The 27699-nt window shown below is 38.6% G+C and overlaps 2 protein-coding genes across 4 annotated transcripts; both read right to left on the bottom strand.

Annotated features, from left to right (window-relative positions):
- Positions 1-213: 213 nt before the first annotated feature.
- LOC115748368 (peptide chain release factor PrfB1, chloroplastic) lies at positions 214-5137 on the bottom strand. Its single transcript, XM_030684833.2, has 6 exons — positions 4642-5137; positions 4315-4535; positions 3204-3407; positions 1529-1744; positions 1201-1387; positions 214-773 (listed from the first exon to the last, which is right to left on the bottom strand). Exons 1-6 carry the CDS (start codon positions 4868-4870, stop codon positions 466-468), a joined length of 1365 nt encoding a protein of 454 aa, XP_030540693.1. The 5' UTR covers positions 4871-5137; the 3' UTR covers positions 214-465.
- Positions 5138-5520: 383 nt separating this feature from the next.
- Positions 5521-17000, bottom strand: LOC115748367 (endoribonuclease Dicer homolog 2). 3 transcript variants are annotated; one of them, XM_048281207.1, is made up of 23 exons: positions 16624-17000; positions 16274-16451; positions 16032-16145; positions 15526-15660; positions 15138-15219; positions 14989-15053; positions 14112-14252; positions 13288-13416; positions 13081-13210; positions 12902-13001; positions 12617-12812; positions 12078-12238; positions 11705-11923; positions 11354-11580; positions 10927-11198; positions 10327-10748; positions 10125-10222; positions 9544-9740; positions 8247-8456; positions 7210-7620; positions 6287-6565; positions 5794-6146; positions 5521-5748 (listed from the first exon to the last, which is right to left on the bottom strand). In XM_048281207.1, the coding sequence occupies exons 1-22, from the start codon at positions 16677-16679 to the stop codon at positions 5796-5798; spliced, it is 4173 nt and encodes a 1390-aa protein (XP_048137164.1). In that variant the 5' UTR covers positions 16680-17000; the 3' UTR covers positions 5521-5748; positions 5794-5795. The 3 variants fall into 3 exon arrangements, with proteins under 3 accessions (XP_048137164.1, XP_030540691.1, XP_048137165.1); XM_030684831.2 differs by having other exon boundaries at positions 5521-5745; positions 5791-6146; XM_048281208.1 differs by lacking the exon at positions 16274-16451 and having other exon boundaries at positions 5521-6146; positions 16624-16999.
- Positions 17001-27699: the final 10699 nt, after the last annotated feature.

Raw genomic sequence — 27699 nt, forward strand, 5'->3', positions numbered from 1 at the left:
TGTCAATGAATGTTTTCTCTACCCCTTCCGATCCCAGATACCTGAACTTTGAGAGAGAGAGAGAGAGAGAGAGAGAGAGAGAGAGAGAGCTCTCAAGGCCATCCAACAAAAGCGTAGTTGGCGCTGCTAATGCATGCTAAGAGCCAAAATGTGATGCAACAATTCTTGAAATTGTGACTTGAGGCAGGTAATGTGGACTCAAGTCACTTGTGCTTGTGCTTGTGTAGAATTATCCAAGAAGAAAGCCCAAGGATCCTCTTAAGGCATCGTTCAACTAACGACCAACCTACGTCATGTACATTCTTAGCGGGGAAAGTTCCATGACACAGATGCCCCTTCCCCAAAAAACATGGATCGCGTATTAAAAACAACCCGTGGACCGACTTCATTTGCCATAGAGCATTTTCAACAATGATAACGGTTGAACGCCCGACCGGCCAACTCGAGTGCCATAATAAAAACAACCTACTGACCAACTTCATTCGCTGACATTGACATGCTGTACTTGTATTTGAGGTACGTTTTAATGAACGGATCCAACTCACCGTCCATTACAGATGTGATATCCGATGTCTCGTATCCCGTCCTCACATCCTTGACGAGTTTGTAGGGATGGAATACGTAGTTTCGAATTTGCTGGCCCCACTCAGCCTTGACGGCATCTCCCCGTATTTGCTTGATTTCGGATGCTCTCTGTTCTTCTGCTATAACAAGTAGCTTTGCTTTCAATCGGCTGAGCGCTTTAATCTTGTTTGCTAGCTGGGATCTTTCCTCTGCGTTTGCAGTTACTGAAATATCAGTTCGCTATCAACAGGGAACGAGCTGAGACTTCATGTGGCCACAAATAGAAGTTTGAAGTCCAAAGAGCTCGCCTGACCACTCTCTTAAGAACCGTTGAGACAGTATTTAAAGAAATGAATTACCAAGAGCTTTTTTGCACCTTAGGTGAGGTGAATTAGTTCAAATTTTACTCGAAGATATTTCAGTTGAGAACTATGGAAGAAGAGGACAAATGGACCATAACCAATGTTTTGAAGTTCTAGGGAGCATCAATTCATTGTCCTAGGAAAAAGTGAATATATCCTCCAAAGTACTGTTGAAATAACCTATGCCAAGAAAATCGGCGTTAACAATGGAAAGCAGAACTTAGATATGAACTAGACCTTTGCACTTGACAGTTTCAGATGTGGCGATAGATACCTGTACAGCGAACAGTGACCCCACTGGGTATGTGAGTGATCCGCACTGCCGTTTCTACCTTGTTCACATTCTGGCCACCTTTCCCTCCTGCTCTGGAAAAACTAATTTCCAAATCTTCCTCAGGAATTTCAACATTTAAAGATTCTTCAGGAAGAAGAGGCATAACTTCAACTCCAGAAAAGCTAGTCTGCATGGTTTTCAAGATAGAAAATAGGTAGTAAATCTGCTCTTGTTCTTGAAGGAAAAATGACTAACCGAGAGCACTTTCATAGGTTCCCCAAAAACACGATCTTCACAAACAGTGGGCCATCATAATAATCGATATTACCTGACGAAGACCTTTTGCATTGAATGGAGATTGTCGGACGATCCTGTGAGTCCCCTTTTCACCGGATAGATATCCATATGCATAGCGCCCTTCCACTTCAAGAGTTGCTGACTTGATCCCAGCTTCCTCTCCCATGGATTTCTCAACAACTCTTGTTTTATATCTCTGTTTCTCGCCCCATCTCACATACATCCTGAGAAGCATGTCAGCCCAATCCTGCACTGAAGTCGATCATAATAATTTACAGAAAGAAGAATAGAGGATACCGCAGCTCACATACTAGACAGATTCATGCATTGCTTACGTAAAAGGCAGATTAGCATTCTCAATTCTATTAATTAAATGCTATTTAACATTATTAAACATAGATTTTTAGACATAATGAAAGACACTTTGAGGGTCGATCGATATAGTGCAGACGCGCATGACATGAGACGTGTGGCCACTACGGACCCAATGGACCCACTTCAAAAAGAAAACTGCGTTTGACAAACCATCATATCTAATCATTTAGTTTAGGCTCCAGAAGTATTTTCTACATATTGCACTATTAACGTATTCAATATCCATAACTAAATCAAATCAAGAATTTACCCTATGGCATGTGGGTGATGGTAGAGAATCATGTAAACACTAAGCCAACAGAAGAAAAGGCTTCACACCGTTTCTTCAAAGGACGGCTAATCCTCAGCAATAGGAAGCCTTCAGAAATATTCGCATATAGACTAAAATTAACTGCATCACCAAGGAATAGTTTTCTAAACCTTAATGTTACTTAGCATGTGCTTATTTTATGAAAATGATTTTCATGAAACGATTTTCTGAACTTTCATATGTTTGGTTCGCTTAAAGTGGACAATCAAAGAAAACAAATTTACGGTCGAGGAAAGGAATAATATATAAAATTGAGGAAAACAGTTTCTCCATCCTAAAAAGAAGAAATTGTCCTAAGCTCCTTTTCCACACATATGCTCACACAGAGCCTCAATCTACTCTCTCTCACGCAAAGTTTTATGTGCACTAAGAGATTAAGTTTGTTAATTATCTGCATTATCTAATTTTTTAGGGCATCCTTTTTTAGGTGCCTTATTCTAAAAATGAAAAAAAATAAAAAAAATAAAATTTGTACTTCATAAATTAAAAAATATCTCATATAAACATCTCAATATCATCTTAGTATCGTATATTAGGAACAAAATATGATTATAATAGACAACAATTTTGAAATAAAGATCTAAAAATCGTAAAACTTTTCCAGTCTCACTTTCAAATACACCACCAAACAACTGAAGACCAACTATTTTCCTTTTAATTATTTTCATGAAAAACATTTTCCTCCATCAAGACGTTATTCACAAAACAAGCACAACCTTTGTCTCCCAAGGAACTGCCTGTCCCTTATTTACCTGTAGCCACCAATTCTTCATTATCTTATTGAAAGTTCGGAGATTCACATAGGCATTGACTTCACCAGTTAAGTTAACAGGATCTTATTATTACAATTTCAAGAGTTGGGCTAGAATTTCCAAGTGCAAGCCTTTGCTAGATCACATTGCCAGGTCGTTGAGTGTCTCAACAGGAAACCATGTACATCTTCCAACAACTATTGATGCTACCTCAAAGGTCTATGCCCAACAAAAGCAGAACGCCAGAGATGGCATATGAGTTTAGTTACCTGTGCGTCAGTACCACCTGCACCAGCTGTTATATTAACAACAGCACCTTCTTTGTCGTATGGACCAGAGAGGAGTTCAGTTAACTCAAAGCGATCCAATGCCTTGTTTAGCTCTTTGATAATACTGGCAGCCTCTTCAAGAAGTCCCCTATCTTTAGAGTCCATTTCCTCAGTTAACATGACTATAGTTTCTGCCTCTTCAACCTGATTAGGAGTTACGCATTTTAGAGAGCACGTCTTCCAAATGAAAATATCTCCATTTATAGAACATATTTAATTGAAGCTTTTAAGAACGATCTGCATCAAAAGGGTCTCATTTTCAAATTTCACTTTGATGCTAATGATTAATCAGTATAAGCATAATAGATCATAAGAGGTCAACTCTAGACCTTTTGCGACAATTACACTATATCTACTAAACTGAGAGACAACTTAAGAAGGTCCATATCGCTGCTTAAATTCTCCAAAGGACATCAAAATATGTTGAATCTCCATTATATACTGAAAATAGCTTGACGTACAACCAATTCAATCAATCTGCAAGGTCAAACTACAAAATGCCAATTTTCACAAGCTGCTTATCAACAATTGAAGATTTAACCTAACGCGGCTATCAATGATGATGAGGATAATCATCAACAGGGATTGCAAAAATGTTGATTTCTCTCCCAGTTTATCATACTGGGCTACTGATATGTATTACACACGAATATGTACCACAAAAAACCAAAGAGTGGCAACAATACAAATTCCGAAAATGCATGTAGTTCTGCTACGATCGACTCCTGACCCTAAGCTATTTCAAACTTCCGAATTCCACAAACTCATCGGCGAGAATGTGGTCTGCAAAACCAGAGGGAATGTATAACCATAAGTCAAAGAGAAGCTTTCCCTTTAATGGACGCTTGACAGCATGACTACAAAAGACAGCAGAAACACGAAAAGCTTGAATTTGCAGTGGCAGATGGCAAAAGGGTTGATTTTTCAACAATCTAGGTGCTGCGAAATAGATGGTACTCAACACAACAATTCAGTGCTTTACCCCCAAAAGAAAAAAAAACACACGCACAACAATTCAGTGGAGAAGACAGATATGGGTAGGAGTCCAAACCTGTGTTTTGAAGTCAGAAAGCAGTCTGATCTTGTCTTTGACATCAGTCAATGCCAAGAGGGTTTGGTGAGCTTTAGCACGGTCATCCCAGAAGGAGGCATCAGATGCTTTCACCTCCCAATGTGCCAATTCTTTCTCCAACTGTTGGAGACCCGCAGATGCCCTGATATCCTCGACACGGGCAGATGCAGTTTCCACCTCTCTTCTCAAGGAGTAGAAATCTGAAGGCAAATCATGTAGAGGAAGCCAAAGGAAAGAATGTCACCTCCATTAACTATCCAAACCCAGAAAAAAAAAAAAAATTGTCCCTCAAAGCAAGAAAAGGACCTTGCATCGCCCAGTCTCTTGAATCGGCTTCAACGCTCTGACTGAGCTGGTCATTAGAGGTCGAGCATACGACCGACCCGACCGAACGGACGCGAGAAGAAGGCGGAAGGAGACAAGCCATTGGGAGTTGGTGAAGACGAAGAGGATGAAGAAAGGGTCGTGCTCGCGGAGGAGAAACAGCTGATGCATTTGAGCAGCAAAAGGGTCGGACCAGAGTCAGACCCTCCATTCTTTCCAACTCCACGAACCAACTGAAACCGAAACTCGGAACTCGAAAATGTCTCTGCTTCTGGATTTATCTATCTACCTATCTGGATTCTGGGTGTGGGAAGCATGACGACGGTGATGATGTTCCATCGTTTATTGGCCAGAAAAGGCTCCACCTTTGTGCACGCTATCTTTTGCCGGTGCATTTCTTTGAAGGCAGAGAACGGGCTGGCGGGACCGGGACTCTGTTTTCTTGGCCCAACTTTATCGTACACGCTTCGAAGCCCGCATATTGAAGCTTTGGCGCGAACAATTCGACAATATTTAGGTACGAGGAAAAATGTCACAATGTGCATTAAATCCTAAACTTTTAATTTGTCCGACGTAATTTTGAATTTTAGCTCAATTTTTAATGCCATCCCTAAACTTTTAATTCATTCAATGTGATCCCTAAACTTTTAATGCATACTCAATTTTATCTCTAAACTTGAATTAATAAACAAACAACATGAATTATAAACATATATCAAAAGTCCAAGTACCACATTAAACAATTTAAAAATTCATGGATCGCATTTCATGTTTAGATAAAATTTAAAGACCATTTGTGTCATTATCCCTCAAATACTAGACGCGGGCGTAGAGCAAGTTGGCATAGTCTAGCGCATTTGCGCAAAACTTTTCCGCATTAGATCAACTTTCTGTTATTTACAGTTCAATATGCGTTCGACCACGGCCTTTACAAGCGCAATGTGCCACAAAATTGACAAAATTTAGTGCCTAAGATAACGAATAATTTGCCCACATGGGGAAAAAAAAAACAGCAGCCATGGCCACAACGTGGCAATTAACTTCAAAACGTAGTCAAGAATGCCAATCCACAATAATTGGGGGTTGCATGGCGAAGATTATTTGATTTGTCGACACAAGATGTCGTCAATCGATCTTCATAATCCAGAGATGTTTTCTTTCAAGGACCTGAGGACCTCCTTCGAAGCTAACCGCTTAGCCGTCTTCCTGTCAGCTGCACTCACCGTGTGCTGGTATACCGTCCCTTCAGCGTTGACCTCTATTGTGACAGAAGACGCACCATTGTCACGGGACACGACGGGTTTTTTCAATATGAAATTCTTCTTTTGGCAAAGCTCGCTCAGCTCTCTCACGGGATGCGGCCTCACCGTCAACGGCGTAACCAACGGCTCTAAAAGAGGCATAATACTGTGGAACACTCTTTCCTTGTCGTAGTCTGAATCCACAAGGATTGCCCCCGCCAGGGATTCTATTATATCTCCAAGAACCTGTGGCATCCCAGAAAATCATGTCAATGCCCCATCATGAAGAGTAGGAAATCATACAAACCAATCTCAGAGAAAGCACACGGCTCCGGAATAGACGCAAAACTGAACACGAGTATAGCAGTGCAAGTTACGAGACTAACCTTAGGGAAGGATGTTCCAGATTCCCATCCAAAGGTAGACTCTGCTGACAATTTGTCAAAGTTGTTGACCGTGTTGAAAATGTGCTTGTGCAGCGCGTGCGATGCATGGAGAATGTGCTGATGCAATCCAAACTTTATTGCAGACTGAGCATAACAGTCATTGTTGACAGAAGCAGACCTCAAGTCCGTCAACATTCCTGGGGACAAGCCAGGATACTTTCTGTATTGATAAATCGTGACCAGATAATCTAAAACCGAGTCTCCTAGGAATTCCAATCGCTGCACATAAAGATTCATCAGTCAAGATCTGCACAACATGAAGCTCAGACCAGAAGATAAACTGGATGATTTGTTTTGCCCAGGGCATTCAAAGCAATCTTTCTTTCCACAGGCAAAATCTTTGAATATGACAGTTAGCAATATCAAGGAATATTTACATGTGCAATGGGGACAGAGAGAACCTCTCAACAGCAATGGTATTCAAGTGATAAGATGAGGCCATAAATCACAGGGCACATTCGTTGAGGCAATTCACAGCTAAAGGAGCATCATGAATGCGGGCATTTATCCAGAAGTCTCAATGGAAGGGACAAAATTCCCAGAACACACACCAATATCTCACAATAATGATTTTTTCAAGATTATTCACGTTGACATGAATTAAAAGAAAAATTGAACAAGCAGCTGCATCATCTGCCATTTGCTTAAAAGTGCCGATGCCAACTTAGAGCACCAATATGAATCCAAGAAGAGTAAACATGGTAGTATTATTGCCAGACTACCTGAGCATGCTAGAGACTTTTCAAAAATACACACTGATTATAAATCGTGAATTCCACAAGAAGTGACTAGTCCGCTGCCTTAACGAATGATAGACGCAAGGTACCAAATATCTGGATAAAGAAGATTCACATTCAAAGTACCTGGTAACATGTTGGGATCTCTGGAAGCATATAGGATCCATGAGTCAGAGCCTCCACCAGCAAAGAAGGGTCACGAAATGAGTACCTCAAAAGGGATTCTATATGCCTGATATTAATGAGCTTCTCTGGATTTACATGAAAATTTCTCTTGTACGGCTTGATGCCAAAGTCCACTTCGATACCAAGCCAACGCATAAATAACATGCCAGCAATTTCACCACCAGCACTGACGTAAGCACCGATAAGTGCCTCAACAACGTCGGCAACCTTCTTTCTTTTTATATTTCTTCTCTCCAGAGTGTACATTTTTCTTGCTTTCGGGAGCAACTCCACACATAGTGTCAGTCCTCTAGATTTATCACCCGGAATGACCCATTTGTTAGGATCAAAGGGTTCGTTACGTATAAAACCCTGTAGTCAAAAATATTAAACAGAGCAGAATTAGCATGGGAAATAGCTAGATGAATTGTTGCCCAAAGAATGACGTGAAAAGTATCTTTAGAAAAATCATTAGAAGAGCACTATGTTTCTAGGGCTTTCAACTAGCTCACTGGGAATTGAAGCAAAACAAAGTTTGGGGAACGAAAAAAGAAAGTTTGGGCAAAGGAAAATCATCATTTTATCTTCCCCTATTTCCAAATCAAGCATTTCTTGTAATTTTTAACACTCCACTCTCAGTATCTTGAGAAATACTATTGTTTGTTAGCTAAAATCACCATAATAAAATCGTAGAACCGCTGAACTTTCTTTGGACAAGCAGAATGACTACCAGGCCAGAATCTAATTTGTAGTTTTCCAGAATCCTATCAGTCAGTTTCCCCTAGAATATTTCTCCCAGTCAACGGAAAAGCAAGCAACCCATACAACCCAAATAAATTGGTTCAAATGTGCTTCTTTCTTTATAGGGAAATGAGAAATATGTTGCAGAAAAGTGATGAAAGAGAGACAAATTAATTTAGCACATAGAGAAATAAGATGCATCAAATTCTTGAAGCCATAACCGCAAGAACCTGACAAAATGATACAGAAGACAGTACCGGCAGTTTGCAGTCGCACCCTAACTTGCAAAGTGTCTCATTAGAAATCAGTTTATCTTTCTTGGCACTTAACAAGCCTTCATGATGACTCTGGTATGTCTTGAATAATTGTTGACAAACAGCATACTTGAGGAAAGAGTCTCCTAGAGTTTCCAAAGATTCCAAATGGTATCTCTCTTGGCACCTCTTTGTAGTAAGTGCTTCGAGGACCTACAACACAGAGAATGACAGTCGACCTACATTCTCTTGACATACAAAACAACCAGAGCAAGGAGAGATCTACATGGCACACAGCTGCTTTATGTTATCAGATTGAACTGCTATAGACGACTAATCATGATATTACCTTCTTGTTCTCGTACAAAATGGACATGCCAAATAGAAAGAAGCCAGTGTGATGCAAAAACTACTAGAAATTTAGGACTACATGGCTGATATAGATGCATTGTCTATCTGAAAAAACAAAAACCCATAAGACATCAACTAAAAGACTCATAGATAAACTATCGTTATATTTACTCTGAAAACACAGTCCTTTTCAGTCAAGTAAAGTACAACACTATTTCAGGCTTCTCTTTCCCTAATCAGATCAGCCCGTTTGTTATTTGATTAAGAATAAGCCTACAAGCTCTGTATTTTAGAAGTCAAGGAATAACATGGTTAAATCAATAGAAAATAAGGCCAGGAAAAATTGAAGAAATGGTGTAAATTGCCACATGAAACCTATTTAAGCCCCAACCATATCCATTATTATCTGAATGTGGCTGGCGCACTGTTCCAAATTTGAAAAAGCAAGGAGTAACGCTGCAGTTTAGAGAAGACAGAAGGCCTTATGGCTTCCGTCCTTCGTAGCAGAGGAACTACAGCCAGCAAATACTCAAATTATAAGCATAAACTATCAATGAAGATACTTTACTGCCTATCATTATGCATTGTCTTTTATCTCAAGTCAATTTGACATTATCGGAAGTCATTCGGCACAGCCATAGCAGAAGTCAAAATGTCAACATCAAATGCCTCATCTAACCTACAAAAGCAGATTGATAGGAATTCCATCACCCACAGGACGGGCCTTCCCTATTTTCATACCAAGATTTGTAATTGAGACCTTTGGAATCTTAAACTTAAGAACCAAACTTACCCAATGCATACGAAGGACTGCACTCAGATGCATTATTGTCACCTCATATAAAAAGCAGATAATTTGTCCAAGATTAACAAAGGATAAAATATATTTGTCATGCAAATTCAGGAGCATCAAGTGTCAATATACAAAGGAACTAAGGAATAGTAAGACCTTCATAGTAGGAATAAGGGCAATTTCAGGGCAACTGTCTGAAAGCACCCTCTTCAGATTAGCAGCAACAAGCAAAGACTCAAGCTGGTGCATAACTGATGGAGCAAATGAGAAGGAATACAATGTATTTACAGATACTGGGGATAGAATCAAGTAACATAGCTCGGGAGGCAATTCCACAGAAGCATTACTGGGTTCTGCATAAACAAAATGTAACATTAAACAGACAGTTAATGATACATTGAGATACGAAACAGGTTGGTCTATCTTAACATCTTTTTGCATTTGTGCTTTTGCATTTACAAATGAAAATGTGTCGCGGGATGATCAGAAAGGCTATCATCTAGTCTGGCATTTAAGCATAAAGTTCCTTCATAGCATCTTTAAATAAGGCATAGAGGAATCATTATGGCAGACATTCACTAAGAGCTGTATGGTTCAACTCATTCTTGGCATGTATTACTATGTGAAATAAGATTTTGGGTGGAGAAACCACCACATTATAATTTGTCCTCCAGATGAAAAAAAATATGAATATTTTCATCCCAAAAAAATAATACATTAAGAGAGCAGATAAAAACCTCTCTGCTTCCGTTGCCGCTGATGACTACTTGGCACATGAAATATGTACCTCCCCTTCAGAAGGAACTCGTCTTCAACACATAACTTGATGCCATGCCTGCAATAATATTATACTGAGAACTTGACCATGGATACTCCGTGCAAAGGTACAAAACTGCTCAAGTATATTGTCAAATCAAAATTTCAGTTAGAATTATTTACCTTTCTTTGTAGTGCTTTTTATATGTTGTAACTGTCCCATCTCTCTTCGTTAAAAGTGAATTTGCATTCTTATCATAAAAAAAACCAGTAACGCAGAAAATCTGACCGTTATGAGGTGTAAAGACCAGGGAACGCTCCAGTAAACAGCGAGATACAAGGCCATTTTGTATTCTTACACGATGAGTGCAACACTTTGAGTAATCCGCACAGATGTGATCGTCCATTGAAAATAACACAGAGAGGACAGATCTCCAATCTATAATGCCTTGTGTTGGATAAACACTAGCATGTGGTAGGAGAAGATAATCAACATCAGGAGCTCTCACCAAATTTAAACCATCTAATGTTTCCATCAGTTTAGTCTCACTGTGATATAAAAGCACACTGAGAAGAGTTATCTGGAATTTCTTGCAGAGTAGCACCTGCAACATGATTTAAGAAAGAGGTAAATTAAGAGCCACCTCAAAATTTTTAGTGAACCTGCACAGAGCTTCCCTAGGTAGCAAAAAATTTCACTGAAAACTACCATTCTAGAACAAATGTAGACATGACGTTCAAAATATCATTCTTGTCCAATAAAAGACTAATAAAACAGCTCACCTGCTGCTCATCAAGATGAATCTCTCCCACATACCTCACTTTCACTGACAACAATCCCCTGGAAACTTCTAATGCAAAAGGCATATCACAAATATCAGCTTCCAATTCACTCATCGTAGCAAGAACAATATCCTGAACTGTTGCATCATATTCGAAGTCCTGCCTCAACTCAATCACGTAGCAATGATACAGTGTCTTGGACTTATCGGACAGATGATTGACCAGCTCAGGAGGGAAGTAAGTAGGTTGGTCTTCATTATGGGATTCATTACCTTTCATCAAGAAAGAGACACAAGCCATAGAAAGTAGAGTAAGTGTATAAAGGAATCGGGAAGAAAAAATTTCTAGGTTTAAGGCCATATCATCTTGACAAATTCGAATTATGAAGAAGAGAATGCTGAACTTTAGAAGCTAGATAACAGAATACCAACTACAGGGGCACTAGCTTCCTCCACAACAATCGCAGGGATAAGATTGTCTGTCAAAGCACCAATCATGTGAAGTTGTTTGCATGCTTCAAAACATGCCATTTGCTTCAGCGTCTTAAGATTGCCTTGGACACAAACAGTTTGTAGGGGGCAACTCTTTGGAAGATAAAGAACGCACTTGTTAATCTCCTCATCTATGACACACCTCGGAGCAGGCTTGAAGTAACTGCATATTTAAATCACCATGAAGCACATAGAAGAACATGAGAGATGTGCATTTCGCTGCGGAAATCGAAGGTTGAAAAAAAAAAAAGTAACTTCAGAAAAAAACAAAATGAGACGTAACTAACCTATCAGAAGGAAGCCTAGAGCAATAAAAGTATAGCAAGCCAACACTGGAAGAAAGAGTAACAATTGCTCCAGTGTCTGCCACCTGATAACTTTCTTCATCATACAAGTTGCCATTAAGAGGTTCACATGGAAGGGAAGCGTGGAGTAGAGATTCCTTTCTCATTGTCTCCCCACTAGAGAGGTACTTTTCAAGACGAGATTGCGTTGAAGAATCCCCACTAAATCATAGCAAAGAAGGTATTACAAGAAGAATTGACTAACAAATGTCAATGAAAACAGAAAAGATAAATTATCTATTGGCATCCACTATAATTTTCAGCAGTGACAGATAAAGAGGGACACCAAACTATATAAGCTCAGTAAAAATGTCACCTCTTCACCATCAACAAATAGTCCGAATTCTGCATTCTTGCACGGCCTCGGGATTGGATAAAACTGCTAACTGTGGTACATGGGTCAAACCTAATGACTGAGTTACAGCTCTGCACATCTAGACCCTCTTCAAGAATTGACGTTGCAACAATGACATTCACCTGACAAAAGGAAAAAACTTAAGCAGTTTGTTAGAGTAATTAAAGATTAAACCCATGCCTTCATAACAGCTTAAGCTTTTAAAACAGTCGGTTGTGGTCCCACAAAATCTCACATGATATCAGAAGAGGAGGTTCTGAGTTTAAATCTTTTCAAGCCCCCATTTACCTCCCCAATCAAATATGTCCAAGCTTAGTACTAGTCAAAAACACCAGCCTAAGCATGAGGAGGAGTGTTAAAGAGTAATTAAAGATTAAACCACGCCTTTATTTAATAACTTAAGCTTGTAGAACAGTTGGCTGTGGTCCAAAAAAATCTCACACAGTACACAATGAAGAAGTTAACAAAAGTTATGACATGGGGAAACAAAGAAAACGAACCTTCCCATTACGGAAATCCTCCACAATTTCATTTTGTCGCTTCCTTGTCTGTGATAGCAAACCAGAGTTATTTCCTGCTATGTATTTGGTCTTCCAGTTACAGTACTTCGGAAGCACCTCACTTAGCAAAGACTGCAGTACAATAGCTGTAATAACCCTCTCTACAAAGATTATACATCTGATATCATGAATATCCCTGAAAAGAAGGGAAGTTTCTTTATGCAGGTTCACATGTAATTTGAAACAATAAGGATTCTATGGGAGATCTTGCATTCATATACCTACCTGTACTCAAGTAAGGATTCAATGAGACAAACAACTTTACAAGTTATGAGCCCAGCATCCACATCTGCTTGGACATTATCACCAGCTGACCAGTTTGGATCTTTAGAAGGCGAGAGAGAGAAATATATCAAACAGAGCATCACACTTTGGATAGTTACAAGCAGTATTCATCAAATTACCTGAAGGTATGCAAGCCGAGAACGCATTGAGGACATCTTGGCTGAAGTCCTTCACAATTGTCTCACCAAACAAGTCTAAGTTCCCCCAAGATAAATCATTAACTTCACGACATGATATTGACTGTGCAGCCTATTACTGGAATAAGCAGTTAATTATACTGTCTAATGGAAAGATGGCAGAAGTAAACAGAAAAAGAAGAATAGCACCTTAAGCGCAAGCCAAAGCCCGAGATCACCCAAACAGAAAACGAACGTCGAGAATATCTTCTGAATTTTTTTCCCTGTAGATTGAGCTGACGATTTCTCAATATCTGACCTTTTTAGTTTCACTTCACACTGAAAAGCAACAAACAAAAAGTCATAAAGCTCTCAGACAAGGATAGGCACTCAAAGCAAACAGGGAACCATAAACTCAAAGGAGGGGAGACTATCTTCATGACATGTAGTGAACATCAATATAATGAGCATGTATAGTATCAGAACAAGGTGTGGATAAAAGATTCAGGTGCTGTATAGACCCAAATAAGTGTTTTTTTAACAACCCAGGGATAGTAAAAAGGATAACGCTTTTATGACAATTTAATAAATAAAGCTTGGTGTTTTACTGATTATGGCTTTAAACAACAATGCTTATAGTTATACAGGATCAGAGGTGTTCGACATAAGCAATTTTTTTGTTCTGAACACCAAAATCTTAAACCTAAAGAAGAAAGCTAAAAGACAGAGCCACACCACGCAATCCATCAGTTTCAGTAACATTAATGAAGAAAGCGAAGAAAGTACACAATACTTAAATCCTTTCATTCTTGACTATTTCTGTTTTCTCTCCATCTGAATAAAAACTGTTAGAGAAACGAAACTATCAATTTATCCAAAGCATAAACACTATCTGCTGACCACGTTGATCCGTTAAATGATGTTTAATATTTAATAGAAAAGACACTATTATCTGTGACATGTTAACTCAGTTCAGGTGGTTATAATCCTTGGTTCTCACATATTGCGCAGAAGTTCACACACAAGGTACCAACCTTTTCCACGAAACCCTTCAGTTGATCTAGCAAATGGAGACGGAGAGCCGAAGGTATCTCCCTATCTTCGTAAATCTTGAACTTTGGTGTGGAAAATGGAATATACCGGGCAAGGACAGATTCACTGGCACAGGTGTAGACCTTTGATGACAAGTGAAGGAAAAAATGACCGAGAGAAGAAAATAGGAAAACTGTCAAGACAGAGCTGCACCATTTCCACAATAAAACAGAATCCATATGGCTTGTTGTATAACAAACAAGGATAACAGAGAAAATCACAAAGCACTAAACATACAAAAGCCTAAAGGGATTAACAGCGCAACATCTCATACTTCGAGAAGGAAACAGACTTGGGTGACTAGTACAAACCAGCACAAGGCCCGGAGAAACAATGACATCCATGGATGTATTAATCACAGTTCTTGGGTCATGCTGGAGGCAGCTTTTAAATTATTGACTCCCCACCAAAATGAAAAACGAAAATATTTTCATTTTGTCCTACGTAGGTTTGACCAATAATATCAATATGGAGTTGGTCTCAGAGATTTGAGGTACTCGATATAAAACCAAAATCGGATCTCAAATACAAAAGACATAGGTAAAAGTTGCACTTAATTTCAGGAAAACAAATCTGTGCATAAGGTAAATTATTTTGAGACATGCAGCAATCTTGTGTATATAACATTGCATAAACATGGACATGTCCAATGCAAAGAAGAACACCATACAAAGCCTTTAAAGATGCAATTAAAGCAAAAATCCAAAAACCAAATAGCAGCAAGCTAAAGTGACTTCATATTAGATAAAGAAAGCGCCACCATCTGATTATTCAGTGTCGGGAATGAAGAAACATGAAGGCAACAACACAAGGAGGTACCTTGGAGTTCATGAGCGTCTCAAGCTCTTTAATCTTTTGCCAATATTGAACTTCAGAGTTCCCACCTAGGTTTTAACAAAGTTAGTCAAGTATCATTTGCATTGATTGATTTACAAAGCTACGAAACTAATTTTAGGAAGCTTACATACCTTTGGACTTAATTGGGGAAGCAGTCATACCAAATATCCTCGGGACTTGCATATTGTCACGTAACTGAGGGTGATAGAATTCCTGCAGATGCATCCATATCCTTCCATTATTATAGAAATCATGTGTTGCATGCTAGGTAACAGAAAAGGCAGGTGCAATGCAGCAGAAATGAAAGAGTAAATCTCATTCAACAAGCAAATGCCCAACCATAGATCAGCAATCGCTCCTATACATTGGCAACCGGTTTACGAAATGTGAGATTGCATAAGTGAATCGATGATGAAAGTTGAAATAAAATCCGTCTTGGAATCATTTCTTGAAAACAGATTGTGGATATATACGAGATAGAATCCTTTTTGAACTGAAGAAGATAAATTCACGACTCACCTTCATAATGCAGGCATATGGATGTTCACCCCTTGCATGATGGCATTCATCCATTATGAGAACCTTTATCAGGTCAAGCTTGAAAAAGCTATGCCTCAGACAGTTGAGCAAGATAGCCGGTGTCATGACAAGCACCTGGGAGCATAAACACGAAATAAGATCACCATTCGATATGATGACTTCAGCCCCCGACCAACAGACGACGAAACTACAATGATCACCCTTGATACTTACAAAATAAAAGTGCTCCCCTTGGAAGAGATGAAGTGCGCACACATACATACACACACACATGCATGCATGCATGCATATAAATAAAGGACATTATCGGGATAGCTATAGATAATAACAAATTAATTAGGAACTCACAGAAGAAAACTACCAAGAAAACGTATGGCATTCACAATGACTCAAAGACAGAGCTTGACAAGATGCAATAATGTAAGGGAAGCAACCAGAGAAGAACAGTTGGACAATGCAGCAAACATGAACAAAAAAAATCGAACCTCGTATCGATCAAGTTGTTTCTGCCACATGGCGGCATCCCAGAAATCAACTCCCATATCTCCCCAGTACATTTCCACCTTCAAGTCTGTGTGCATCTTTATGGCCTCCGCTTGCTTATATAACCGATAATACAAGGAGAGCAGGAGTTACAGAAAGAGAAAACCAAAAACCAAAAACCAAAAAAGGGAAAATTCTCAGTTGGCAGCTTCTTCAAAAGGGAGAGGGGGAGACAGAGGAAAACCTGGGAGACGAGGACAACTTGAGGGACCAAGAAAACGGCGATGGAACGGGAGGGCTTACGGAGGAGGTAGGCGTAGCAGCGGAGGAGCATGATGGCGATCAGAGTCTTGCCTGACCCTGTCTCCAAATATGCTATCGTGTTCTCTTTCATGGCCTTCTCTAACGCCTCCAGCTGATAACTGGTTTTTTTTTTTTTTTTTTTGGGCAATCATAAACACCCAAACCATCATCAGCCCATATTACCAAAAATCGACAATGGGGAACACGAAAGGTACAGTCTTGGTAGAACTGGACGATCATGCGAGACTGGGATTGCCAAACAAGAGAAGGAAAAGGCAAAAACGAACTGACCATCTGGCAAAGGGAAGAGGATCGGCGGAGAGCTGCGTATCGGCCTGCACGTCCATCAATACCAAATTTTGAAGTCGTTCCCGACTGACCTCGGCAAAGGAACAAACAATGGGGAGGCGGAGAAGGCAGGATCAAAGCAACGCGCCGATGGAACACGAAGGGACTCTCAGAATCAGAATGCGCGAGAGCAGCGTTGCTCTTCCATCTTCATATATAGAGAAGCGCGAGAGAATGAGTGTTGTGGGTGGTCGCATCAGCTGGCAGCTTTGCAAGGAGGGAACTTGCCAATGAAGGACCGTGAAGCGACCCCTGAAGTCACGTGACCTGGCCCCGTCTCGTCTTCTTCTTTGACTTCTCTCCTCGCCTCAAGAATCTGATAAATTGATATTTCCCCGACGGCAATCCCGGCGATCTTGGAATGAAATCACACGTAATCTACAAATATACGATGACCATCTTGGTTAATTCCCATCAGACCCAGATACCCGATTCACATGACATTCATTCCGCCATTTACAGCAAAATCTTCCAATTGATTACAGTAGAGAGAGAAAGAGAGAGAGTAATAAAGTTCAATCCTTTCTTTATTCTTCGTACTTTAACAAAGACGGGTTCCTTCTCTATGCATGGAAGGCTATCATTTGGTTACGATTTAGGATATAGTAACTTCGCGATTGGGTTTCGGTGATCTGATTACTTCTGGTTATACTAGGAACACAAGTGGGGAGACACCCGTCTTTTGTTGGGGTCGGCGATTCCTTCTTTAGGAATGCCACGTCAGTCGTCAGCGTGCGTCCGCGTCGACATCTTTTTCAGCAGCGACGAGCGAGACGACCACGCGCCGCTGAGATGCTGCAGGCCTACGACTACGTACGAGCCTGTCGTCACGCATCAGCAGGCCCTTCAGATTGGGCTTTGGGCCCACCATGCACCACACAGTTATGCCCATACAGCTCTGACGAGGATGCTTGTGATGAAACGAGGTTCGTCAAGGAACTTAAGAACTATATATTTTTTTTTTTCACAAAGTAAGAACTGTTTGACAACAAGGAGAACTCGGCGAGGTGTTGAAAGCCCTTAGTAGGCAAATTCAGTCGGTCGATTAAGGGCGCGTATTGCGACACTTTTGCTTTGAAAATTAACTTCTCGTTAGAAATTAATTTTTTTACTTATGCTTCAAAAATTAATTTCTGATCGGGAAAATGCGTTTGATAACAGGAAAAAAATTTTATTTCTGAAACAGAAATTTGTTTGATAACGATTGAAAATTTCTATTTTTGAAACATCATTAACACAAAATCTTTTACGAAAAATTGTTAATCTTAACCTAAAATGCATGTTATTCGAGAAAAGTGAAATGCAAATACCGACGGATTTACGTGTAATTTGTCATTTAATTATTTAATGCAAAAGGGGCCAATTTTAAGGGGAAAATTCTATTAATGAATACGATGCCCAAGCAGATATATCTACGGCAAAAGTAGAGATAGTTCCGGTACTTCCTTGCATGGGCTTCTAGTGTGATTTATGTTGCAATGGGCATAGTATATAAACCTTCTTTGTGTCTAAACCATCTCTAGTTCAGAGATGCTTCTTGATACGCTTAGTACTTCTTGATACGTTTAGTAAACCATATCATTGGACAAGTTGGTTTATGAAAAGCAACAATTATGCCGTCACACCTTGAAACGATCACAATTTGCCTAGACCACTATGCTTCACCTTTAAGAACCATCTATACATATATTGCATATAAATTTCCTTATTAAATCCATCAATCTGACAAATTGACAAAAAAAAGCATCTTTAAGTTCTAAGTCAAATGCAGAAAATATTGCCATTTGACCTTAGAAATGTTGGGATCTTTCCGGGGGCCCTTGTCGGACTTTAGGCAACCCCCTCTCCCCCCAGCCAAAGCGCAAGTGCAACTACCACCGAGAAATTCTGGTAGTTCACTAAATAAATTCACAAAGTTATGAAAACTCCAAGATCTGGATGAATAATGTTACACAAGTAGTAATAGGTGGCATTCTATCAAAAAATTGAATGGGCGCACCAAAAGAAAAAAATAAGAAGAAAATTGAAAGAAGCAAGAGAGTTTCAATTACCTAGCATCATTTATTTCCAACAATTTGATTTGGTACTTGTTGAGAACCTAAGTAGAAATTTCAAGTCAGTGCATCAGAAAATGACATTCATAAACCCCGCATAGTGCTGTGAAGAGTGTAAAGAATATCAACAAATGAAAACATACATGCATTTTGTCTTCTCAAAATCAAATTTCCTTGTTTTGAAGAATTTGATAAACAAGACAAATGACTTGAGAAGTTCAAAGACAGTAACAACAATAGTATAATTGTCTCTTTGTGAGATTGTTTGATCCACTTTAAAATAAGCAAAAGAACACCTATAGTGCCAATATTTATGTACGGCGCTGACTTTGATACCAAGATTTTTTTTTTAATTACTTAAGTGCCAAATCGAAGAAAAAACGTCATCTAAGTGCCAATTCAAGCCAAAAACGATAACTTAAGTGCCAATTCCGGCCAAATAGTACATATGGCATTTTTTTTAATTAATTTTTTAATATTACGTGCCAATTTTTTTTTTAAAAAATCAACCCACGTGGCATTCACGTGGCATATTCAACTTAAAAATAGTCAATTTTTTAAAAAATCAATATTAAACAGAAAAAATTACTTAAAAAGTAAAATAAAATAAAATGAAGGGAAGCAGAAGTTCCAGCGGTGAGGGCCGTGAGCCCTCGTAGCCACCGCCGCCGCCCTACCATTTCCAAGGAGGGTGGAGGATGGTCGAGGGGGGTCGCTGAGCGACAGCCGCTGCTAGCCCACCATCGCCGGCGATGGTGGGCCAACACAGCAGAGGATGTGAGCCCTCGCCGTTACAATTGCTTCCTATCTTTTTTTATAATTATTTTTTAGTTTATTTTTAAATTTTTTAATATTACGAGGATTTTTTTTATTTTTATTTTTATTTTTTTTGCTGATTAGGATCCTCCGGCGAGTTACATAGATGCCACATGTGATTTCGAATTAAGGTTACCAGAGTTGGTCATGAAATAACCGTTTTAAAAAAAAAATTGTCATTTAAATGATCTAAAAAAAATATTGGCACCAAAGTGAGTGCCGTGTATGACACTCTAGGTGTCCTTTTACCCTTTAAAATATTTTTGGGATGCCATTTAACCAACTTGGGTTAATTGCTCGGTCCAATTTACCATGATTGTGTCTTTGTGGGATGCCATTTAACCAAATCATGGAACATATATTTATTATAATTCGTTAAAAAAATTATATTGCTAAAACACTTTCATGCAATACAAATTTAGTGAAAAATTTAATTTAATTTTTAATATTAGAATTCAAATATAATTCATATGTAATTATTATTTTATTTTTATTTTTTAAGAAGTTTGTTATTCGAGAAAAAAATAGCTTTTAGAGTATGAACATAAAAAATCATATCCATCTTTATCCCACATCACCCATGAAATAATTTTATCCAGGTTCTATCCATCTTATAGCCCACTTTATCCAGTCTTAGGTAGTAGCCAAACATAGGATCGGATAATGTTTATGCAATCCTGATTTTTATCTTAACCACCAAACGCAGCCATATAAGTTTAAATACTTGAAGGCTGACTCACAAGAATAGGAATTATTTTAAGTGGTTCAATTCATTGATTTATCTATCTATCGAATTAGTAGCCCAAGCCCTTTCCTATGTATGAATTCATGCTTTCGCTATATGCTTATAATTCCAACTTTAGTAGAGTCTGAGGCAACCGAGTGAGGACAAACCTACGTTCCTTAGGGCAAGGCTAGATCCTACACCTTAAGAGGTCTGATGAGATAGAAATAAAGAACACTAGTTGCTCGTCCTTTAGTATTTCATTGCAAAGGAATCTTTTCTACCCTTCAATATTTCTCATTCTTTGAATAAGCTCTTTAACAACAATAAACGTTGTGGTGTGATCCGTCTCCCATGGATAAGGTTTGTTCATTGATATCTTCTTTTTACAAAGCAAAGCGACTTCGATTCTTGAATAATCCACATCACTTCTACTTCTATTGTAACAAAAGATTCCCCCTTTATGAGGAAAGTGCCCATATCAATAATTATGATTTTACATATGGACAATTCCTTAATATCTTGTTCATTCCCAACCAAATATTTTCTTTATGTGGCAGTAAAAATGTTACACTTTTGTAGAAGAAATACTATTTCACCAATCGAATCACATTTGAAAGAACTTATTACCAATTGGCATGGGGACTGAAAAGCATGAAGTCCATTAGGACCAAGAGCTTTAACTAGGTTTGAGATCTTATAAAGCTCTTTAATTTCCTCATTAGTGATAGGTGCGTTCGGAACAGTCTCGGCATGATCGGACAGCCTATTATTCCAAGTAGTAGGAATCAAAGGATTTAGCACATGTTTCTCAATATCCTTATCCCTCACAATGCAATTTGCCGCACTTTCTTTCAAGTAAGAACTTTAAAAGCTATTGTATCTTTTGCAAAATAGTTCCAAATCTACTCTTGTTCCCGTTCTTAACCTCCTCTTTTAAAATAACTCAATCAAGGAAAAGAGATCATTGTGAATTAAAGTTTCCAATATTGTGTATCAAGAGAGTGAACAGCAAGTGTTTTCCCGATGTGGGGTTACATTAATTGAGATTACAATTTACCATTTTATGGGGCTAATGAGGTAAGATATAATGATTCTTAATCAATCCAATATGGATTTGGCTGGTGTGCGCTAAGTTGAGCCTAACCCGTGATGAGAGGGCCTTGCTAAAACTATATAAATAGCACTCAAGTCTCAACTCTAATCATATGGATTCATAAACAGCCTCACATATGGAGTGCATACAAATTCGCATCGTGAGGGGCTGTCTTATTGAGCCAGGGATACAGAGGGTATAGAGGATAAGTACTTGAGTTTTAGATTCGTCGTTATTCCATATCAAGAACGATAGATTCCAAATCAAGCATACAAATCTCTATAAATCATTATTGTGTTTCAGATTCTAGCTATTGTGATCCTAGAGTGCCGTTTCCGAGCGCTTTCATGAACTTCTCATGATTAGTCTATATCGGTTCGAATCAAAAAGGCATCTTATGTAAGCCACAAAAATGGCATCCCAAGATCACCATAGCCATAATCTAAAACACAATAATGGAGAAAAAATATATTTGTACACCTGATTTGGAAGCCATTGTTTTTAATGTGAAGTAACGGTAATTTAAGAGTCAAATGGTTCTCCTCTATTTCCCTCTATGTCACCGGCTCAATGAGACTACCCTTCGCAAATTGCGCTCTATAAGTGCTTCTTATGTGAGGTTATTTGTGTTAAGATATGAAATCTTTTTGAATTTCAAATTAGCTTACCAACCGTAGATGAGTTGGCATTCCTTGATTTTTGCAATTATAGATAAGTTGGCATTGCTTGATTTTTGCTTTGCCAAAGATTCTATTTCTCTTCTCTTTATAAGTGTGTACAATCTGTAAATGAAAGTAATGAAAATCATTCACAAACGTTTGAGCCTTTTTATGTGGTATCGGAGCATTCATGTGATGGTTTTCATTTGATATTATTTATTCCGATATTTGGGGTCTCGTGTCAACTGCTTCAATTGATTGTTTTCGTTATTATGTTATATTTGCTGACCACTATACGAAATACACTTGGCTTTATCCTATAAGAAAAAAATCGGATGTTACCCAATTTTTGAACAATTCAAAAACTTGGTTGAAAATTAATTTTCTATCTCCATTCGAAACTTATACTCGGATGGTGGTGGAGAATTTCAAAACCTAAAACATTTTTTTTTTCAAAACACGGAATTTCCCATCTAACCACACTACCACACACACCGAAACACAATGGAACCACATAAAGGAAACACCGACACATAGTTGAAACCGGACTCACCCTATTACACAAAGCAAACCTACCACCCTCCTTTTAGTCATATTCTTTTCGAACTGCTGCATATTTAATTAATCGTTTGCCAACACCCGTTCTATACATGCACTTACCATTTCAAAAACTATTCCAAATTGCTCCCAATTATAAAAAACTTCGCACATTTGGTTGTCTATGTTAGCTGTGGTTATGCCCATACAACACAAATAAACTTGTGTCCTGTTCTCGACAATGTATATCTTAGGCTATTCGTTGTCACAAAGTGCATGCAAATGTTTTGATCTACAAAATAATCATCTATATATCTTGCGTCATGTTATGTTAAAAAAAACACATTCCCGTACCATACACTTATCAATTCTAAGAGTGTTGTGTCATCCTCTCAAAGTTCACCTCTTCCACCCATTATTTCTCTCCTAATCTTACCGCCAACCACTAGACCACTTACACAAACGCCCCCTCAAAGTAGTATTCCAGCCTGTGCTACATCCTCATTGGCTTCCCAAACTTCATATCAATCCCAACAAATGCCATCTCTTGGAAACCTACCAATGCATCCGCATCTATTGTCCCAAATCAATATGCAACAAACATCTAAAATTTTTCTCTTTCCAACTCACCTAAAACCCAACTTGCCTCTATCAACAATGACCAACCATCATAACCCATAAATCTACCTACACGAACTCACAAAATGACCACTAGATCCTAAAACAATATTTTCAAGCCCAAACAAATCAACCACATCACTACTAAACATCCACTTCTACCGATTATAGAACCAGTAGGAATTACGTAAGCTATGTGTGATCCTCAATGGCGTGAAGCAACGTTGACTGAGATTAATGCCCTTATTCATAATAGGACTTGGGAACTAATACCTTTTGATCCATCTTTGAATGTTGTAGGTTGCAAATGAGTTTATTGGATAAAAAGATGTGCGAAAGGTAGTATTGAGAGGTACAAGGCACGTCTTGTGACCAAAGGTTTTCACCAACGACCGGGCCTTGATTACACCAATACGTTTAGCCCGATCATCAAACCAAATACCATTCGGGTGGTCCTATCTTTGGCTCTAATGGATGGATGGACATTGAGACAAATGGACGTCAAAAATGCCTTCCTCTAAGGAACTCTCTAGGATGAGGTTGACATGTCGCAATTGCCCCATTTTAAAAACCCAAAAAAATCACAACACAGTTGCAAACTTTGCAAAGCCATATACTGGTTAAGGCAAGCTCCGCGAGCTTGGTACAATGAGCGAAGTTCATTTCTTCTTACACATTCATTTGTCAATTCAAAGAATGATAGTTCATTGTTCATTTACTCTCATGGTGGCATTCAAGCCTATTTTTTTGTGTACGTACATGACCTCATTATCACAAGAAGTGACTATAATTTTGTTTCGGACTTCATCACAACTCTCTCTAATTGGTTCTCAATTAAAGCCTTGGGGCCACTAAATTTCTTTTTGGGAATTGAAGTCATCCCCCACAAAGACCAGCTTTCTTCTTTCTCAACATAAATACATAAGAGAGCTACTTGAACGATTCAAGATGGGAGATGCAAAAGAGGAAGGGACACTTTTAGCCACGGGTCGGTCTCTTTCGGTCCATGACCAAGAGCCACCAGCTGATGCTACAGAATTTCGAAGCCTCATTGGCGCATTTCAATACCTCAACATTACTCGCCCGGACCTTAGTTTTGCAGTAAACAAGCTATCTCAATTCATACATAAGCCGACTACAACCCATTGGACAGCCGCAAAACGGCTCTCACGCTATCTTAAGGGAACATTATTCCATGGGTTGCACTTGAAATGTGACACAAAACCTGTGCTTCATGCCTACACCAACGCAGATTGGGCAGGAAACGTTAATGATCGCATGTCTAATTCAGGTTTTATCATTTATATTGGGGCTACTCCTATCTCCTGGAGTTCTTGGAGGCAACGATCGATTTCACGGTCATCTACTCAAGCAGAATATCAAGCCATTACCACGGCCTCAATAGAATTCAATTGGGTAAAATCTTTGCTTCAAGAACTTGGCATTCACATGGACACGTCACTAAGCTTGTATTGCGATAGCATAGGTGCCACTTATGTTTGTGCAAATCCCGTCTTCCATTCCCGAATGAAACACATTGAGATAGATTACCATTTCGTTCGGGAACTTGTTAAAGCTAGTGTTGACACCTAAATTTTGATTTTCGGAGATTCATTTATTATTATTATCGCATAAAATGAGAATTAGATATAGTTCTCACAAAAATAAATCTCTCATGCATTACATATTTACTTTTCGTCGGTCGTGCGTATCATTGTATTCAGGCCGGAGAAAGTAATTGAGCTTAAATTGACAAGCAGACGGACTAGGCTTCACATGGAAAATTCAGCTAAGCATAGGGAGATTGCCGAAAATTCTAAGAGGGCTTAAACATATTTTCATATTTAATTGAGCCCATTTATGTTCATTTAAATGTTAAAGACTCTTAATTAATTATTCATTTAATTAATTAAAATCCAATTTGAGCCCGGGATTGTGCGGTTAAGCCCGCAAGAGCAGGAAATTGAGCTAACCCATGACAATTCCTCTCGCGGAAATTATTGAGGAGTTTTAATGAGATCGGACTCTTGAACATCAGAATTTTTTAATCTGATGGCCATTAAGGAATCCTACTTCAACTAGGATTAGGTGACCATAGTCTATAAATACCACGTTAAGCTTAGGGTTTGGGAGGGGCCACTCACAATTGTAATACACGGCATTATTCATAGAGCTTCGTGTTTAGAGATACACGAAAAGTTAGAGAAAATCGAGGGTTCTTCTCGTATGATCAGAAGAGAAGGCGTAGAGATTGAAGAGGGGAATGCATGTTCTCAAGTAGAAGAAGACAAAAAGGGGAAGCTTTTTCTTTATTAGAATCACACGTTTGCCCTCTTCATCTTTTCTTTGGTTTTATTTCTCTCTCAAGCTTTGCTCACGGATTACACTTGCAGAAAAAGCAAAATTGAGAGAGAAGTCATATAGAGGGAGGAATCTTGGAGAAGGTAGAAGATTCAAGGTAATAGGGAATAGACAAAGGGAGAGAACGTCCAGAGAAGCAAAGCACCCTTCGCGGCGGCCGTTTATGTTCATCCACAGCATCTTGTACCCCTCGCTTTCTCACCAAAGTTGCTACCTTGGTCTCTCCAACGTAATGACGGCTGCGATTCAGTCTGACGGGGCATCACTACCCTGTTATTCAACTCCACATGTTCCTTCCCTCCTGTCCAAGTGGTGGAGTGGTTCGCTTTTAGATTTCTATCTAGAATCGTTTGTCAACGTAGAGGCTTCACAAAGTTGATTCTTGTAGTTGTTGCAAGGCTGTGATCCAGAGTGAGGTATCACCAAAGGAGACGATTTCCAATCTGGCACGATCGGAAGGGCCCTCATGGATGCATGGAAGATTTTGAAACGGAGAAGACTTTGACTGGGAATTCTCTCATCGGACTCAACGAAGGAGGACACAAAGAACCTAAAAGAAATCTGAGGAAGCCCTCCACACGAACTAGCCAACGAACCGTCCGTCGGCCCTCACTGTCTAGCCGCTGTCCAGCCCCAGTTTAAGATACAGACCAGCTTAGTTCGATGGCTGATCAGTCTTATTTTTGCTATTATTTTGATCTCTAAAATACTTTCTATTTGGAGTTAGAGTCTTGTGTCAATTCGAGCTCAAAATTCAGCTCAAAGGGGACTGTTTTTTCTGCGAATTTCCAGCAAAATGCGCGAGTGTAGAATTTTTCTTAGAAAAGGTAAAAACTCTCAACTTTTGATTGCTAAATCGTGCCAGTTAGCTTGGTAACTTGTATTGTTGATCTTAGGCTACTTTGAACACATGGATTTTTGCAATTAATGGTGAAAACCTCAAGCTTTTCCTGTCAATCTTTGCCAAAACCAAAAATTGGACATTGCGGGTTAAAAATCTGATTTTTTTTAATCAAGTTTAATTTGTTCTTGAAATTGATCAAATTTGGTCTTACTCTTGAGAAATTGATGTTTAATTGGGACGATATCTTTTCTCAAAAGTAAATTTGGTTAATTTTCTCGAGTTCAAGTTGAATTGATTAAGAAGAATGAGAATTCTGGGTGGATAAAAGACTGAAATGTTGGCACACATGTAACATTGCTTTGATCTTTGTCTTGGTTGGTTGACTGATATCATCTTTTGGTTATTTGGCATTATCTCACGTTATGGATGATAATTGATAGAATTGAACCTTATCTAATTTTTGAGAATATTTGATTTGGATGATGTCTAACTCATCTTGGATAATCTTTCGCTTTGATTGCTCATTTCTAGCATGCAAGTTGGTTGAGTTGCTTATCCGATGTCTATCTTGTCTTTCTCTCTTGTGGATTGTCTAAGTTTATTTGACTTAGAGATAAGATTTGATTTGGATTGGATATTATCCAAATTTTGAGAATTATCTAAAACAAAATTGTCAAACCTCAAAGATAATTCTTTCAAATTAAAATTGGATTGAACTTTTGGATGAGGAAAGTTGGATCCCCAATCTCATTTTTTGGTCACTCCTCTCACATTTTCGAAAATCCAAAATAAATTGACTTATTTTATTTTATTTTTGTCGTGCTTGTTTGTTTTGACTGTTATAAAGTTTGCACAATTTTAAACAAACATGCCCATAATATATGTTCCCCTATGTGCCTAGACCCATCGGAAAAATAAATCACACGTCTTGTTCATGATCTTGTGGAATGGGATGGTGATTTAGTATAGAAATTCATGTTACGCCCTTTGGCAAAAGGGATGTTGTTTTTCTATACACATATCAACATACTGGCTCGAATCCTCGAGGATGTAGCGGATAAAATCTCGCTATAGCCCAGATCTTTGGGAATGAGAGGATTTTTGAAAAAAAATCGGGAACTAAAAGGTATATTATGGGCATTTTTTTTTATTTTTGTTCAAATTTTTTATTGCTTTTCCTTTTATTTTCTTTCATTATTGGCGAAAAATCCATAGAAAAAACACACACACAAAAATCATTCTTTTTGGCACATCATATATGGTTCTCAATGACACATTTTCCCTAAATAAAAAAATTCAAATCACATCAA

The sequence above is a fragment of the Rhodamnia argentea genome, chromosome 6 (genome assembly GCF_020921035.1).
Source record: "Rhodamnia argentea isolate NSW1041297 chromosome 6, ASM2092103v1, whole genome shotgun sequence".
NCBI lineage: Eukaryota > Viridiplantae > Streptophyta > Magnoliopsida > Myrtales > Myrtaceae > Rhodamnia > Rhodamnia argentea.